The sequence below is a fragment of the Canis lupus genome, chromosome 9 (assembly GCF_011100685.1).
Source record: "Canis lupus familiaris isolate Mischka breed German Shepherd chromosome 9, alternate assembly UU_Cfam_GSD_1.0, whole genome shotgun sequence".
Lineage (NCBI taxonomy): Eukaryota > Metazoa > Chordata > Mammalia > Carnivora > Canidae > Canis > Canis lupus.
The window spans coordinates 18,259,215-18,277,849 of record NC_049230.1 but is presented as its reverse complement, the minus strand read 5'-3'; the positions used below and the strand labels follow the sequence as shown (position 1 = coordinate 18,277,849).

The window sequence follows — 18,635 nt, the reverse complement described above, 5'->3', positions numbered from 1 at the left end:
GTCCCGAGAGGCCGGCGTCTTCCCTCCTCCCGCGGCCCGAGCCGGGAGCACAGGGGCCCCGGGCCCGAGGGGGCGGGGGTGGAGGGCGCGCCTGCGGGCGGGGCGGCCGGGGTGGGGCCAAGGTGCGGCCCCGCCCACCGCCCCGTCGCGGCGGGGGGGACGGGAAGGGAGGGAGGCGGCGGGACCCGGTCCCCGCCCGGAGAGAAGGGCGGCTGCTCGCTGCCCCATGCGCGGGCCGCAGGGATGGGGCCCCGGCCCCCGGCCCCCGGCCCCCGGCCCCGGAAGTGCCCACCGCCCGCCTCCCTCTCCGCAGCTGCTCGCTCCTGGTGCCCCCCGCCCGTGACCTCCGAGCTCGGGCCTTCCCAGGGAACTTTCTGGAAGGCCAAGACTCAGCCGGAGCCTAGTCCCCGCCCCGCCCTAAGGAGCGGGGGCGGGGCCGGGGCCGGGAGCCCCCGTCGGGGTGGGCAGAGCGCCCGCCTGGGCACGGCGCTGCGGGGGCCGCCGGCTGCTCGGGCTCCGAACTTCTTTTTCCCACCGCCCGGCGGCCCCGGCCTCGCTCCGGTCTGCGGCAGCCCTGTCGCGCCTCCCCCCCAGGCTCCCCGGCTCTAGCAGCGGCACTTTGAGCGCCTCCTAGTGTTAGCGCCCGAGAGGCCCCTGGGGGGGGCGGCCGCGGAGGGCCGCAGCAGCCTCGAGCCCCTGCAGTTGCCACCCCTGGGCCCCAGGACCTTCCTGCCCGCGGTGAGGAAGAGGCAGTTCTGAAAGGCCCCTTCTTGGAGACCCCTAAACTCCCGAGTTCCTTCTGTCAGCCCCCGCCCTTGACCACTGCCCAAAGTGGGCTATCACTGGACCCACTAGAAGCCTCAATCAGGCCGTCCAGGCCGTCAGTCCTCTCAAGGTGTGGAGGGCGTCCCCCAGGGCAGACACGCCGGCGCTGGTGCTCTACGGTCAAGCCCAGGGGCCCAGGAAGAGAGACTGAATAAACCCTCGTGTTAAGGATGGGCAGCAGCAGGAGAGGGACCGAAGTGGCGCTGGGGATGCGGGCACGGGCATACAGCTAGCTGTGGCACTTGGGCAAGAGTCTCAACTGCTCCGACCCTGGTTTGCCTTGTTTGTAAAATAAGGATGAAGATCCCTTTATAAGGCAGTCCTGGGTTTTAAATGACGAGGACATGTGAAATGCCCGGCATTGGGTTAAAACTCAGCTAATACCAAGGTGCCTGGCCTGTTGCTTGACAGAATTCTAGAATTCCACGACCTATCACTCTGCCCACCCCTCCTCACATAGGACAAAGGAGCCTGGTCCAGTAAATTGAGGGTGGCTGGGCTCAGCTGTACTTTTCGATCCCCCTGAATGAAGGTACCCAGGAGTCTTCTGGAGGCTGAAAATGTGGTAACAGTGAAGAGATCTCAGACTCCAAGTTTTCTGCAAACCTCTTTTCCTCAGATGTGAACGCTCAGTGTGAGGGGCATTTCTTGCTCACAGGGAGGCCTCTTGCATGGCTGATGAAGGAGCACAAAGGAGGGCAGGCTTTTAGAGTTCTTGGAAGCCCAGGGTCTGGGGTGGTCGGTTTCAAAACATCTGGATGTGCCTCAGAGGCACTCTTGCTTGCCTCTCCCTTGTGGCATGCCCATTGCTGCCTCCCCATGGAACCACTCCTGAGTTCCCAGACAAGTCCTTTGGAAACGATGCTTGCTCTTTATAAAATGCCCTTCATGACGCAGGGCCTGAAAACCCTCCATCCTTCCAAGAAACCCAGGAAGATATGTCCTCCACAAATCCTGTCCATAATTCCCAACTACTGAGCAGCTCACAATCTCCTATCTATCCGGATTTTCTTCATTTGCCATTTTGGCTCACCATGGTTTAATGGCCTCTCTCCACACTGTCCATGTGGATGACATTTTATTCATCATTGTTCCTGCCTAACAAATATTTGCTAAATGAAGAAATGAGGGCTTTAATTAGACTGAAGCTGTTGGAAATGAACTAAATCCAAAGTTCTTGAGTAAAAAAGAGAATTTTGTTTGTGAAAGAAAAATGACACGAAGGTCAGGAAGATCTTCAACCAAGAATTGCCACTTAGTTGTCATGTGACCTTGGACAAGTCACTTCATTTCTCCGACTCTCAGAGATTTCTTATCTCTAAAATGGAGACAATCATTCCTACCCTGCCTCACTGGGCTGCAGTGGGGTCAAATGATTGTGTGTAAAAGAATGTTATACGTTGGAAAGTAAGATGTTGCTATTAAGGAAGAAATAATAAGAATAGGTCACGAGTGTGTGTGGCAAGAGGGAGAGGCTGTTATTAGGCTGAGATTTTTTAGGCCTAAATGATTAGAGCAGTTTGGGCTACTCGGGGGCCCTGTCCTCTGGGCTGGAGCTTGGAATCTGGAGAATTTTCTCAAGGAGACTGTGTCACACACCACCACCCCCTAAGTCTACCCCATAATCCTGGGCCAGCATCCCCCTGCCTCCATTTCTGGGCAAGACCTCTTCCTCGCGGAAGCCTCTGGCTCCGTTCCCTCTCAGTGCTGCCCAGCACCCACTGGGGAGAAGAGCCTCTGCGGATGGGACCCCTTCTCTTTCGGCTATCCGTGGCTGATTATGTAAACTCAGGATTAATTCTGAACCTTTCCCCCAAGAGGTCCATCAGCTGGCCCGGACTGCCTTGTCTGTGCTCAGGAAAATGTTCCCAGTCAGCTCGGAAGTGAAGAGATCAAGTCGGCCCCAGGAGGCCATTTTCTTCGACAGAAGCTGCGGGCCCCAGGGGGAGGCCTGCCCGCCACCCCGGGTCTCCTGGGAGCCCCAGGTGCACACCCCGCGCTTCCCGGATCCCCGCCCCGGCGAGAGGCTCGGTCACGGCCCACCGTTTTGCACTGGTCCTGGGGCGGCGGCCCTTGAAAGACTAGGCCTGGACTGGGGCTCCGCCACTCCGCCGCAGCGGTCCCAAGGCCAGTCCGAGGGTGGAAGTCACCCGGGACTCGAACCTGCCTTCTCATCCTCCGAGGCCTAGGCCTGGCTTGCTGCACTAAAGCGGTCACACTGTCCCTTTAAGGCGGCACTTTTTATTCTGCATTTGTTTACTTCTTCATACGCTTTTCGTTTTTTACAGAATGTGTTCGCAATATCCTTCCGCAAATGTCAGTCCCAGGCATTAACCACACACACCTCGCAGCCATTCCTATAATCTTAAGAATCGAGAGCTATTAGCCATAGGCCAACATCTCTCTTTATAGGATTTAATCCTCTTTTACACTGTAGGGACTACTTTTTAGGGATGAACCATTTCTTCCTTTAGCTAACAAACGTTTATGACCTTAGAAACCCTTCCGCGGAGGATAGAATACGATAATACACTTTAAAACGCACCTTTTCATAAAAATATTCTGTGCAGGCCCTCAGAGGCCACGGAATCTTCTCGTATTCCTGAAGCAGAATGGTATGGTCCAAGGCCCGCCCTCTCTTCTCTGCGATTGGCTCCCCTTCTTCGGCAAGACGTGTGACTCCTGACCAATGGACCCTCACGTTTCTCTAGCGAGGGATATGCGATAGAAGGAGGCGGCCTGGAAGTCGCCCCCTACGCGTTCTGGGATTGGCTACGTCGCACGGCGCGCGAGCACGGCGGGCCTGAAGGATAGGAACTACGACTCCCAGCTTCCTAAGATGAGGACTCCGCTACGCATGCGCATGGGCGGGGCGGCTAGGCTTCTATATAAAAGGGGTGCAGAGGGCTGGGAGGCAGCAGTTGGAAGTTGGCAGGTGGAGAGGCAGGTTGGGAGGGGAAGTCGGGGGAGGAGGCGGAAGAGTTGCTGTCGGAAGGGGGAGGAGGGAGGGAGGAAAAGAGGAGGAGGCGGTGGAGATCTGAGCTGAGCCGAGCATCGAGCCAAAGGGGAGATGAGTTTGTCTGTCCTCGGCTGAGGCTCCGGCCGGGCCTAGGGAACTGGGAGCTCGGGTTGGAGCGACACCCGTGGAAGTGGGAGGAGGTGACTCTGGGACTTTAACCCCTTGTGGGCTCTGCGGCAGGGGATTTAACCCTTTGTGGATTCGGCCCCTCGGAGGCAGCGTCATCGGGTAGTTTTAACCCCTTCGGGGCTGGGTTTAACCCGTTGGACTTAACCTCATCTCCTTGCCCACCAACTCCTCGATCGTGGGGGCGCTCTGCGGGGAGGCTTGAGGTCCACCCCTTTAGCACATTACGTACTGTTACTGCTGCTGCACCCCCTGGACCCGCTAGCTGGCCGCGCTGTGGGCACTTAACCCTTTACTGACTTGAGCTCTCCCAAGTTGCAATTGGAGTTTGTTTACAGAAGGACTGGCTAAAGGCGTCACTTCAGGAATTACAGACCGAAGCGGACTCTGCTGGACATTTTTTAAAAGAAAAAGAAAAACCTCTTTTTTCCTTAAGGACTTACAGCCAAAATTTTTCAAACTTCGAGAAGAGGATTCTATTAGCCATGGCCGAGCCACTCTTGTCAGAATACCAGCACCAGCCTCAAACTAGCAACTGTACAGGTGCTGTTGCTGTTCACGATGAGCGGAACCCCGATCGCCCCCCTGGCGCGGAGGAGCGCGTGCCCGAGGAGGACAGTAGGTGGCAATCGAGAGCGTCCCCCCAGTCGGGTGGCCGTCCGGGGCAGGAGGGGGAAGGGAGCTTGGGGCCGCAGCCACCACCCCTGCAGACCCCGGTCCGTCCAGAACCTAGCTGTCCGGAAGCAGGCAAGAAGGGCCAGAATGGGGACGACTTGTCTGCTGGCGGAGCCTCCCCGCCGGCAGCTGGGGGGGAACCGAAGCCCGAGGCCGAGCCTCTCGCACAGCCATGTCTTGATTCCGAGGCCAACAAGTTGGGGGCTCCTGCTGCGGGGGGCGAGGAGGCGTGGGGACAGCAGCAGAGACAGCTGGGCAAGAAAAAACATAGGAGACGCCCCTCCAAGAAGAAGCGGCATTGGAAACCGTACTACAAGCTAACCTGGGAGGAGAAGAAAAAGTTCGACGAAAAACAGAGCCTGCGAGCTTCAAGGATTCGAGCTGAGATGTTCGCCAAGGGCCAGCCAGTAGCACCCTATAACACCACGCAGTTCCTCATGGATGATCACGACCAGGAAGAGCCGGATCTCAAAACAGGTCTCTACCCCAAGCGGGCAGCTGCCAAATCCGACGACACTAGCGATGAGGACTTCATGGAAGAAGCGGGCGAGGAGGATGGGGGCAGCGACGGGATGGGAGGAGACGGCAGCGAGTTTCTGCAGCGGGACTTCTCGGAGACCTATGAGCGGTACCACGCGGAGAGTCTGCAGAACATGAGCAAGCAGGAGCTCATCAAAGAGTACCTGGAGCTGGAGAAGTGCCTCTCACGCATGGAGGACGAGAATAACCGGCTGCGGCTGGAAAGCAAGCGGCTGGGCGGCGACGACGCGCGCGTGCGGGAGCTGGAGCTGGAGCTGGACCGGCTGCGCGCCGAGAACCTCCAGCTGCTGACGGAGAACGAACTGCATCGGCAGCAGGAGCGAGCGCCGCTGTCCAAGTTTGGAGACTAGACTGAAACTTTTGGGGGGGAGGGGGCAAAGGGGACTTTTTACAGTGATGGAATGTAACATTATACACATGTGTATATAAGACAGTGGACCTTTTTATGACACATAATCAGAAGAGAAAATCCCCCCGGCTTTGGTTGGTTTGGTAAATTTAGCTTTGATGTAGCTTGCGTGCTTTTCTCCTGTTCTTTAATTATGTGAATCTGAAGGGTTGCTTTTTTCTTTTTTAGAAGGTTTTTTTTTTTTTTAATGTGTAAGTAACTTGACCAAGTTATAATGCATTTTTTCTGTTAAAAAAAATCCCCTCCTTAAATGGAGTTATAAGGTGGCCAAATCTGAGAACCATTAAATTCATTCTAGCTATAATAAATTTAATATTTGTAAATGTAACATAGTTTCAGTGTGATTTCTAGAGCTAATTCAAAATAGTGCTGATTTAAGTGATTGCATTTGGGGGGTAGAGAAATCCTTAAATTTGTCAGTTTGCAAGAAAACAATCTTTAATGGGACAATTTTCAATTTGCTGATTTTTCCCTTGGATGAGTTTTAGTGTGCTAAATATACAGTTCGGGCAAAATATAAAGATTATCTTCAACACTTAAGTGTGCTTGCTTTCTAGTGCCTTGGTTTTCTTTTTCAAGCTGGAGAAACAAACCAGGGTTAGGTGTTTATGGAGCGGAAAGTACGATTAGAAGCTTAAAATTTAATTCTGCTTCTCAACAGCCATTGGAAAGTCTATTAACAAAAATGTAAACCTAATTTGGCAGTTTGTTAGGTTAGACAACTGACAGTCTCATTTCATTCCTACAAATAGATTTTACTGATCCTTTCACCTCACCAATAAGGCTGAAAGAAGTTCCTGGATAAATGAAAACAGCTCTTGGTAAACCCCTTGCTTTTTTAGTGCAAGCAATGGTTGCATAAACTTGTGTGGCAGTTCTTTGTTAAGACGCTTACAGGTAGGGAATATTGGATTTATAGAGGAAATAGTTGTTTGGGGCATTCCAAGGACTTACCCTAATTACTTTATACTTAGGTGCTCCCTATACTAAAAAAAGGAATGGGAGCTGTCCACCTTTTGAGGGTCAAACCAAAATTAGAAATTCCCCCTCACTGCAAATCAAATGTAAAGCTTCTGGTTGAGGAGCTAAATTAAGTCCTTATGGATTGAGTGGGAACCCTGCACATCCAGCCCCCATACAGCCCCTGGTCTCAATCTAATAGCTGCTTTAGGCCGGGGAGTAGTTCTGTTGTTGAAAATGCAGGGAGGCTCTGGGAATCAATTTCTGCCCCCAAATCAAAATAGTAACAAGTTATGTTTGTTGGCAGACAATCTGTCCTTTGCTGTTCTGCCTACCACTCCCTTGTGTATTTAATAAACTTCTGTCTCCTTAAAATTATGATTGTTCCTTCGTCATCATGGTTAATCCAGCCCATCTCTGTCTGCCCTGTGTTAGTGTTTCCCTAGGCAAACGCATTGCTCAAATCATTAGTACAGGGGTTTCTTGGGGCCTTAGAATCCAGAGGGGGTCTTGAGATTCACGAACCCCACGAAGTTCTGTGTAGATTTTTGTATGTACATTTTTCTGGGGAGAGTGTTCAAGAGAATCCTCCTGAGATTGTCAAACTCCTTGAAGGTTAAGAACCTCTGCAGGGAAAGGGAGAAAAAAAACCCATGGAACTCCCACTGGAAAGCTTGCTTTTGTAGCTAAATGGAATAGTGGAGGTGCTAGGAACTTCAAGAGTTAAATGCACCTCAATGATGCATAAGCATTCACAAATCAATGAATCAAGGGGAATTATGCTGGTCAAGAACTGACTCACGGCCTCCAAAGCTGGACTAAGCTTGGCCCTATTCCGGCAGATGGTCCACTCAAGACAATGTATGATCAGTTTTTCTTTTGGCCTAAAAATTACATTAAATGTCTATTTTGAAATAGTTTTCTTCGTGTTTTTAATTTTCCTTCTGCTATGATGTCATGCAGTAGCCCCAGAAACGCGGCTGCTTGGTGGAACGGCAGCAACACTGCCCTCTGGCTTTACATACGGAGAAGCCTCAATTTGATTGCACTATAGGATGCAGCAGTGATAACCTCTGATGGATTTAAGTTTAATGGTCTTGTTTTCCCCACTATCAGTCTTAGACTCTGTAAGTACATTTATCATCAGAAAAAAAGTATGTTTTACTCCTAGAAGACAAATTCAGTCCAGTCTTTAAAAATATACAACTAATTTTAAGTTACTCACAAATGACTCTGATTTACCCGGAAATCTGCAGCTTTCTGAACTTTGTTCCAAAGGCACTTTATATTTATTGCATTGATGTCCTTAGAATGGTGAGGTTTGTGTGAAATTTGTTTTCTATCAATTATTTTCTACGTTGAAACACTGGAGTAGCATACTGCTTTCAGGACTAAGACTGAATTACTTATATTAACAGGGGGCTGTGATGACAAATGATCCTCAAATCATTTGAGGATCTCTAGCCTTTCACCAAAAGTCCTTTCTGCCAAACATTTTAACTGAGCTGCTCAGAAGATGATTCTTACACAATGGCAATTTCAATTTGTTCCCTTTCTCATAGGGAGCCTGAGTATCCAGCCAGGGCAAAAGTGCTTCCTAAACTATGAGACATATGGCTGGAAAGCTTAATCCTCCTTCAAGTAAGGAAAACTTGGGGGGCTAGCCTAGAACATAACGTGGCCCTCAGGACACAGGGACTTTTAGATCTTAGTTTTGGGGAGAGCCAGGGAAGTCCAGAAAAAGACTAGGTTATCTGGTTTAATTCAGAAAAACAGACTAGGTATCTCTAAAGAGAGAAAACATAAAAATGAGACTAGTTTATTAGGAGTCAAAAAAAAAAAAAAAAACAGAGTCCTAGTCCTATCTTTAACATACACTGCTAGCAGTGTAATCCTGGACACAACTCTTAAACTTTCTGAACCTCATGCTTCATTGCCAAAATGGGACTGTGGCTACTTTACAAAACTGCTATCAGGATTAAATAAGATAGCATGAAAATGTGTTATTCGAGAGTAAGCTACCATTAATATTATCTTTTTTTTTTTTTTTTAAGATTTTATTTATTTATCCATGAGAGACAGAAGAGGCAGAGACACAGGCAGAGGGAGAAGCAGGCTCCCCATAGGGAGCCCAATGCGGGACTCGGGACTCCATCCTGGAACCAGGCCCTGAACCAAAGACAGATGCTCAACTGCTGAGCCACCCAGGCATCCCTATTATTATTTTTTTCTTTTAGTAATCTCTCTATGCCCAATATGAGGTTCAACCCATAACCCTGATATGAAGAGTCACATACTCTACCAACTGAGCCAGAACAGTTGCCCATCAGTATTTTAATTTTCCCTTCATCCAGAGTAAAATTAAAATCCTTTGCTCGGGAAAATGTAAATAAATATACTTTACCTTAATGACTTCAAAAGTTATAGGGAAAAAAAAAAGAGAAATTAAACAGGGAATCCATAGAAATTTTTAACGCGCCCCCCCCCCCCCCAAAAAAAACCCCACAACCGAAGTTTACCTTCAGAAAATCAAGAGCTGGCTATATTTAGTCAAACATTAGGTAATGCACCACAGGATTCTCCCTGGCTACTTACACCTAGAACAGCTGGCAACAAATATTCACAACATTGTGATGGTAAAATTGGCTAAAGCTAAGACAGTACCTTTACCTAAGTACAGTTGAGTTTGTGAGGTTAGTTTTTTGAAATTATTTCTCAAACTTGACAAGAACACTGGAATAAAATTCCACTTTACTATTCTTTTTCATATAAGGTATAAACGGTTGATGCTAGAAATGAAAAATAATTTTCAAAGTAAAGAAAATATCATATTCAGGCCCTGAACACAGTAGGATCTGCTGACCGAGGGGTAACATTCATAGTTTGCAGTGGGACAGAATATATACTCTAGGAGGCAAAGACTGAATTTTGAGCCAGTTTTCTTTGAATACTGGAGAGCTTACAATCTCATTCCACTTCTTGTCGAAAAAAACAAAGGCTGAGTTTAGACAATCAATACTTAAGCTCTCACAAATCCTCCTGAATAAATTTTCTTGGGTTTTACTTAGAGGTGGTTCAATTATGACAAATAATGTATCAACAAAGCCAACAGCAGGAAAAATCCTAGTTTACTAATAAACCTCTGCACACCAATGAAATTCTTTCAAATGGTTGAGCTGCTACTGGAAACTGTTGGTAAGTTTTCTGAAATAGCTAATGTGATCTCTAAACAGCACCAAGAGCAATTACATTTGGTTTAAGTTTTTTCAAGAGCAAAAATTCAGAAGGGAATCATACTCTCATCCTTCATATTCTTCATATTCACTGACTGTGCAAAGTGTTAAAAAGCCCTGGGTTTGCAGGGAGTAAAAGGGTATTCCTGAAGGAAAATGTGAGAACTTGAGTGCCCCATTAACAAGTATTTGAGAAAATGACAGCATCACCGCTCTTGTGAGCTACTCAGTAGAACTTGTACTAGCTCCAGAGGGTCAGAGAAGATTCATTTGAAGTCTGACTCCTGTTTAAACACAGAATTCTGCATACCTGGATAATAATACAACTATTAGGTAAAGGCAAGAAACCAAACTGGAGAATGAAAAGGAATGGCTAAGAGGTAGTTAGTTCTACCTTCCTCTCTAGTTATTCCTAAAAGTGTACTTAACAAACCAGCAAATACATGAACAACTTAAAAAGAGAAAATTTAAAGAGAAAGATGGTGAGAGCTTAATACAACAGAAAACTAGTTAATTATGGAAATCAAATAGTTCAGAAGCAAAGATCTTCATCCTGAAGAGGACTGCTGCAAAGAATCCATCCTACCCACCAATGGGTCCTGCTCTCACAGAGCCACTAGTTCCCAGGAATTGGCCAGCAGGGTAAAATATCCAGGACTTCCTAGTAACAATTGCTTGGTACCCTAAGAAACTGACCATCATTCAGCCTAGTTGGATGGCCATCCTTTGTGCTGCCGAGGGCAGCCAAGGCCACATTTCAGTAAGGCAGGCCTCCCAAATGCCCCAAATAATCTCTGAAGCAGAAGTTCTAGATTCCCAAGTAAGGAAGTTTTAGTAAATATATGTTTACATAGCTACCGAAGAGTAGTTACTCCTCAAGGTTATTTACGGGGGAAGTAGCATTGATATCATTTTCAAATTAGGAAACTGAGGTATATAGGGTTTGTAGACTTTGTCATAAACCCTGAAGGAACTCATCTGCCAGGGGACAGCTGAGGAGGAAGCAGGTCTGGTTGAACATTAGATGAACAACAGACTCAGCAACAAAATGACCAGTTTGGCCTCATCTTCAGGATTTGGCCCCTGGCAAAGCCCAATCAAGTCAGTGGTAGCACACACAGAAATAGAACTTGGGAGTTCCTAACTTCCAGTCCTAGGTTTTGCTCAGAAGATAACCAAGGGAACATTAATAAATTGGGTTTATTCCCAGCTTTATCAAGGAATGAAAAAGCTTGTGGTTCAACCTTAAAGATGATAACCTTTCATCTTTATAAATGAGTAACACATTTCTGCATCTGGCACGGTATTCTCCACCTCGTAGCATCCAAAGGTTTATAAGTACATTACTTCACTATGGAGGATGAATCACAAATGTCTGGGATCCTCCTCCATTAAACTGTCAGAAGAACCACAAGGATAATCTTTAAAGCCCCTTTCAGGTCCTAAGACTATTTAACTTAACTCCTACCAAGTTAATGTCAGCTTCTCCTAACTCCCATCTTCTCTTGATCTGAGGAACAGTGTAAAATTAACATGATGTAAGCCAAAAGTCAACCTACAGTATGAATCAAGTGTACTGCATTTAGTGGTTCAAGTTTTGGATTAAGAAATCGAGTCAATAAAAAAAAAAAAAAAAAAGAAATCAAGTCAATGGTGATCAAATTTTCCCAATCCAGTTTTAAGACTTTCTCTGAGAACATCTGGGAAGTTCGGGGAGAATAGATACAGCTTTGGAACTGTCATTTACAACTTAAAAAATAATGATTAATAAAAGGAGTGGCTTCAGTTCTCAAAAACCTTTCAAGGTTCTTGCTAATTAAGCCAAAGACTCAGGAATGATGTGACCATGTGTAAGTGACAATGAGATTCATCACTTTATAGAGTCTACCTAGCCATAATTTTAACTGATATTTTAGCAACAAAATAAGGTATCCCTAAGCTGTATGCAAATCTCTCTGAAGTTAGATTTTGAGCATTAGTCAACAAGACGGTTTAATCCGTGATTCAAGGAGAGAATTTCACATCAAACTTCAATCCTTAAAAAGCTGCTATAGCTGTTAATATAAGGTTGAGCGTTTATTGTTTTCAAAGGTCACTCTCCCACCTCCCCCCCCCCCCCCAAAAGCTACATATAGGAAATAGCTCAAAACTGCAATTTCTATCTTGGTAGCGTCTGGGATCCACAGAAGTGATTTTCAATGACTTGGAAATTCAAAATAGAGGTTCCCTAGTAACAATGCACCAGTGGCAAAAATACTCCCCATTTTTTGTTTAGTTTTTAGGAGAAAAGTTCCTTAAACTGGAAGGAATCTGTAGTCTTACAAAGATTACGTTGGAATTAGTTCGTTTTTTTTCTTTAGGAGGGCAGCCATTTCTCCAAAAGTTTTGGTCAAAGTCACGGCTCAGATTTCAAAACGCAAACAGATGTTCCTGAAGCATCCAAAAACGGGCCCACACTCCACTTTTATTCCCAGAGCCGTGGCCCCTCGGTTATTTTGTGTGCCCCAACCCTGAAAAGAGCAAAAACCCAACCCCTCTTTGGTGTACACTTTCGAGAGAAGTGGAACAGCACATTTTCGGAGTTTCCCAAACTGGGCAGGGGAGTGCAAGGTCGGGTCCTTCCGAGAATCGGGGCTGGGAAGAAATCTTGAGGGCAAGAGCGCTCAGATTTCCAGGCATTGGGCTCGTGAAGGCTTCCACGGGCCTCCGTCTATCTAGCTCCAGGGGGAATTAGTGGTTGCCACTGCAGGAAGAAGCCGGGACCGCGGGATGGCCTTGGTGTACTGGGGGAAGATGGTGGGCGCACCCCGCTCTCCGCCCTCGGGGCCTCCAGCCGCCCGCCACGCCAGAAGGACGCGCGGCCAGAGCTGGGACCTCCGCCCTCCCCCTCGGCGCCAGCCTTTGGAACCTGGCGTCGCCCCCACCTCGCCCGTCGGAGCGGGGGCCCCGCCACGCCGGGCCCCGCCGCCATACCCAGGCCGCATGGGGGTGGGGAGACAAGTTGGCAAAGCTCGGCCTCAGGATCTGCGCCCCCCGCGGAAAGGGCAGAGGGGAGTCGCTTCACCCGGTCTCTCCCCAGCTGGGGTCTCGGGGAACACGCGGTAATTGCCCAAAACCCCGCCCTCTGTGAGAAGCGAGGCTGCGGGGCTGCCGGGACGGTTTGAGGACCGGGCCCGGCCGGGGAGACTCCAACCTTCACCCCCCCGGCCCCCGGTCCCACTCCCCGCCGTCTCCCGGCGCCACCACTTCAGGCAGCCCACTCGGCCCGGCCTCTCCCCGCGCCCGGACCACCCCCCATGGGGTGCTCTCACTGCGCAGCGAGTCCCTCCGCTGCCTCCTCCCAGCCCAAAATGGCGGCGGCGGCCACCGATCCTTCTCGTCGCCTTCCTCTAGGGCCGAGGATCCCTCCGCACCCGCAGCCCCGCCCCCTCTCAGCCGGATCTATTTTCTGCCCCGTAAAGATTAACGCCATCAATGAACTCTTTAATTGATCTCGGAAGGCGGGTCCTGTTGTGCTTCCGCACAGCTAATCGTTGACGAAAGTGAAAATATTGGCAGACGAGTTGGCCAATCATAGAAGGCATCGGTGAGCGCGGGACGCCGCTCGCGCAAGGGTAGATGGGTTTTGGAGTTCTCGGTGTCTCCGTAGACGTGACAGGATCATCAGCCGGCTTCCCAAGCTACAAGAACTACAATCCCCAGCAGGCGCCGCGCTGCCAGGCTGTCCCCCTCCCCCCACCCCCAACCTTAGTGCCTGAGCGGCTTGACCAGAGCTGCTGCAACTGCAGCAAGAGGTAGGGCTGAGGCACTGGGAACTGCACAGACAGGCGGTCGGTCGCACAGAAAGACACACAGATATAGTCGTGTGCATAATCCTTGACAGCAAATAGGTCAGTTCCGCCTTTGCAAAATCTTTCTCGGACCACTTCCCCTCTTCCAAGGAATCCATCCTTATTCCAGTTGGGCTTCCCTTCCAGCTGCATGTAGTGTGAAGACTTTTTCCCCTTTCCTCTGTTTCTCGTCCTGAGAGGAAGAGGGGGGAGGCAGGCCAGGCCCAGGAGATGATAAGTCTTCAGCCCCAGGCTCGGCCCAAGCCACAACTGTGTTTCTGGAGGTGCTGACTTTTGGAGGCCAGCCTGAGGGGGCTGGGAGTGGGGGGTGGGGGTGGGGTGCTGTCAAGAGTGGGACCTCTGGAGGCTGTGAGGAAAGGCCCCCTTGTAAAGCCTGCTACATATTTTCCTGTTCAGCCACTGCCCGACTCCGCTGCCAGCCTCTCCAGGTCGAGCGCCTCCAGGTCACTGCTGTATCTTTGCCTCCCTGGGCAGCGACCTTTTCCTCTTTGGTTGTTGGGGGAACAAGGCTCAGGACTAGCTTCCCAGCTGCCAGCCTGGGCCTCAGTGACTTCCAGAAGAACAGCATAGGATGGAAGCTCTGGCCCTGGGGCCCGAGGAATAGGACTGGGAAGATGGCCCCTTGCTGGCTGGAGGTGTGAACCCCAGGGTGTGGAGGCTTTAGGACCTGCATTGGATAATGAAGGTGTGCAGGTCTGGTGCTACAAAATGGCTGCCGCTGCCTTAGTGAATAATTGCCAGGCAGCCAGTCTTCCTGAAAATTCTCCTTTAAGACTTAGCTTTCTGTTATTTAAGGCAGGTGTCATTAGTTAGAAGCATCTGCTGAAAGATTTGGAGCAGAAGAAGGTGGCTACTCCGAACCAGACCAACTAATACAGAGTCACCAGCAGCCCTGGAGGAGGCCAAGGTAAGCCCCACCTTCCCACCCACCTGAGTGCCCCGACATGGAGCCTGCCAACTGGGATCCTGGCCACTTGTCTCAGCTGTGTTGGCAGATCTGGAAAACCAGATCTAACTGAGTCCCTACTGTGCGGTGGGCAGTATGCCAGGATGCCAAATCTGTGCTGTTGTGAAATCCTAGCAGCCCTTCAAGGTAGGAGTTACTATTTCCATTTCAAATAAGCTAAGGTTATCAGAGTTGACATACCTTCTCTAGAATCATACAGCCAGCAAACAAAAGATCCCGGGTTTAAAATTAGGGCCTTCGGACACCAGAACACAGCCTTACATTTTGTCAAGGCTGAGAACCAAGTGTGACACAGGGGAAAGAGAACATTTGGTTCATAATTTAGGATGGGGGTTGGAGTTCACGTAGCATCCAGGAGAAAGGGAAAGACAGATTGTATCAGGCTCTCAGGAAACATCACCTTCTGATCTGGCAACAGGAACCCAAACCCACTCTGCCCATGCTCTCTCTTGCTGCCCCCACGTTACAAGCTGCCCCTCGAGTTTACAAGTTCCTATAGGTGAGGAGAGGACTCAGTGCCTCTGACCCACCCTCCCTAGCCACTTCCAGTGTTTTCTAGAGTTGTTTAATTTGGAGTTCATGATATGTCAGGATTAGAAGTTCAGAGAGGGCAGATGACTCACCCAGATCACACAGCTTATCTGCATAGTGGGAATGATGGTAAAGGGAAAGGCATTCAGGAGGAAGGCAGCATGTGGGGCTGAGGGACAGGGATGGTATGGGTGAGGGGAAGGATCATTACAAGCCGAGCCATGTGCTGAGGGCTGGGGGAGGTGAATGTGCATACACAAGCCACTTTGTCTCAGTGCTGCTAGGGGCCTTGCCTCTTCTGGGGTGGGGTAGAAGCTCTGTCTCAGTTGACTCAAGACACTGGTGGAGACAAGGCCTGTTCTCGATTGACAGTCTCCCAGTAGGTGAAGTAACAGTACAACACACCTACAGACAACACAAACAGACAACATACACACGTACTCTGTATGCACTCTAACATATCCCATCCTAAATGAAGACGAGAACTTCAGGGCCTTTGAAACACACACAACGTGCCTCCAGCTCTTACAGGGCTGTGTACATCCCCGAGTACACACACTATGCCTATATGGGCCTATACTCAGATGTTTCTGAACTGTGGTGTACATTGTAGAGCAGCATGCCCATGGTAGCGGTTATTATTAGAATTCCCTAAACCACAAACATAGAGCAATTCATTCCCATCCCCCACACTGAGTACTCCCACCCTCACACAACAGAGATAAACAGATGCTCTGCACACACACTGTCTTGACAGAATCCTTTCCACCTCTTAGATAAGTTCTAGAATTCTCTTGGCTGCAGACTGGAGGTTCACCCTTCCTCTCCCTAGCGAGGGCCTCTTTCCTGCCACTCATGTTGAAGAGTGATACCAACTTCTGCCTGGAATAAATAACACTCCATCTTCTTTACCCTAGATCAACAGAAAGGGGTGGTCTCGTATCCCAAGGTCTTTTGCATCCCCCTCTCTTATGGGCTTTATGTCATTTAACATGGTTTTGAGCACTTTCCTTGGGCCACGCATAGGGACACAGTGGTGAGCTAGGCAGACAAGACACATTCTTATAAAAAGAAGACAGTAAACGGTAATGTGGTAGACACTACGTGGGATGTGGGACGGTAACTGAGTCACATGATGGTGTCACTGGGAAGGGGAGATGGGGGGGATCTTTACATAGGGTGGTCAGGGAGGGCCCATCGGAAGAGGTGATATCAGTACCAAGCCCTCAAGAGTCAGCTATGCAATAAAAGCTGGAAGCAAGATTGGCTACGTAATTCTCGTAGGGCTCAGGGCAAAAGGTTCTTTATTCAAAACTTGTCGAGAAGTTCGAGATGAAAACATCGGAGCATTAAGCAAAGCATGGGGTCTTTCCAGACAGAGTGGGAGTGAGGGGCCCTGAGAGATGACACAGGTTGCTTACCCAGGAAGCCAACTCTGTCAGAAAGACAATCTTTCTAGGAAGAGGGCTGATCAAGCAAATGCAGCAGGAGCCACTTCCCATCCTGTCTCCTCTTTCTCCTACTTCATTCAAACAGTATTTATTGCATGCCTACCATGTGAGGCACAGAACAGCTACTATTGAGGGCACTGAAATTACGGAGTGAAATACACAGGCATAATTCCTGCTGTTTTCATGACTCGGGGAGGGTTGAGGGGGCAGACAGGAGACAGATAAGCCCATAAACCAACAAATAGTTGCAGAGGGTGAGAGGCTAGAGAGTGACCCCAAGTCAGCTTCAGGCTGGGTGGTGGCAGAAGGGTTCCAGCGCCAGGGGCAGGCTGTCTGTGATTCACTCTTATCTTGTCCTCTCTCTTTAGACCCCTGGTGCTCCTGGGAGCCCCCAAACACCCCCTGAGCCTCATGACCCTGGTAGTTCCCTGCCCCTGACCCCCCGGATAGAGAGCCACTCTGAGGAGGAAGATTCCCCTGGGGCTGGCAGGGGCCTAGGCTGGAACAGCAGGGGCTCCCGGACCCAGAGCCCAGGGGGCAGCTCTGTGGAAGCTGTGCTGGGCCGGAAGAAGCACCGCAGGAGGCCTTCCAAACGCAAACGCCACTGGCGCCCCTATCTGGAGCTGAGCTGGGCAGAGAAGCAGCAGCGGGATGAGAGGCAGAGCCAGAGGGCCTCCCGGATCCGTGAGGAGATGTTTGCCAAAGGCCAGCCTGTGGCACCCTACAACACCACCCAGTTTCTGATGAATGACCGGGATCCTGAAGAGCCCAACCTGGAAGTGCCCCACGGGGCCTCCCACCCAGGCTCCAGCGGGGAGAGCGAGGCAGGGGAAGGTGACGGGCAGGGCCGGGCTCATGGGGAGTTCCAGCAGAGGGACTTCTCTGAGGCCTACGAGCGTTACCACACCGAGAGTCTGCAGGGCCGCAGCAAGCAGGAGCTGGTCCGAGACTACCTGGATCTGGAGAGGCGGCTGTCACAGGCAGAAGAGGAGACCAGGAGGCTGAAGCAGCTGCGGGGGTACACCAGCCAGCAGCCCTGCTGCCAGGTGGAGGAGCTGGCTGCAGAGGTCGAGAGGCTCAGGACAGAGAACCTACGGCTGCGGCAGGAGAATGCCATGTGGAACCGGGAGGGCAGCCGCGGCAAGGGGGAGCCAGACACCTAGGGGAGGGCACCCTTCAGCTGGGCTGATCCAAGGAAATGGTCCCATTTCATACAAGCTCAGGCCTGCTGGGGCTCAGGGAGGCGGGTGACAGATGAAAACCATGTCCAGCACCCCTGTGCCCCCTGAGAACAGCTAAAATAGGTTCAGCCTTCCATTCGTCATTTCCATAATTTGTTCTTTGATGTCTTCTTTTTTTTTTTTTTCACAAATTAAATGATTTTCATGAGCTTACAGGGAGTGGTTAGGATTGATTTCACTAGGGTTGCTCTGAGAATTAAAGCATATGTGTCCCAGAGAGGCTTGGGACTGGGGTCCCAGGCCCTGCCTTACTCCAAGCCTGGGAGGCCAGCAGACGTCTATATTGGGGAACCACCAATCCCTTGGGGATGCCTGAATTCTGGTGTGTGTCCTGGAATAATCGGGCTGCTCTGAAGGTTTTTATAGAGGAGGGATAGGAGGGGGCTCAGGAACCACCAGGTTGGGCCAGACCTTGACCTAAGATGATTGACCTAAGACAGATTGCTGTGAGGAGCTGGGGGTCTGCCTGGAGGAGAGAGGGCTAGGACTTTTTGGGAGGGGTTCGTTCAGGGTTTATACCCAGGTTCTCTGCATTCTCCCTATCCTCCCCATTGTGTGGAGGGCCAGGCCAGATGTGGTCTGGATAGCTTGTGTCTCCTTGTTCTTGACAGCCTCCTCCCCCAATACCTCGAAGCCAGTGGTAGGGCAGGAGGTTAGTCATCACTTTTGGCTCTCTTACCTCCTAGAAGGGCACTTACAAGTGTGCACTCAAGGGAAGTTTTCTTTTTTTGTTGTTGTTTGGTTGTTGTTTTTTAAGATTTTGTTTTTGTTTTTAAAGATTCTATCCATTCATTCATGAGAGACACA

General features: G+C 50.0%; 2 protein-coding genes across 2 annotated transcripts; both read left to right on the top strand.

The window, feature by feature from the left end:
* The first annotated feature begins 3,747 nt into the window (after window positions 1-3,747).
* HEXIM1 (HEXIM P-TEFb complex subunit 1) lies at window positions 3,748-6,932 on the top strand. The gene has a single exon (XM_038547062.1). It carries the CDS (start codon window positions 4,456-4,458, stop codon window positions 5,533-5,535), a length of 1,080 nt encoding a protein of 359 aa, XP_038402990.1. The 5' UTR covers window positions 3,748-4,455; the 3' UTR covers window positions 5,536-6,932.
* Window positions 6,933-12,556: 5,624 nt separating this feature from the next.
* Window positions 12,557-17,981, top strand: HEXIM2 (HEXIM P-TEFb complex subunit 2). Its single transcript, XM_038546017.1, is given in 4 exon segments — window positions 12,557-12,775; window positions 14,434-14,504; window positions 14,506-14,545; window positions 16,956-17,981. Coding segments are annotated over 4 exon segments (1,125 nt in total). The 3' UTR covers window positions 17,751-17,981.
* The last annotated feature ends 654 nt before the right edge of the window (window positions 17,982-18,635 follow it).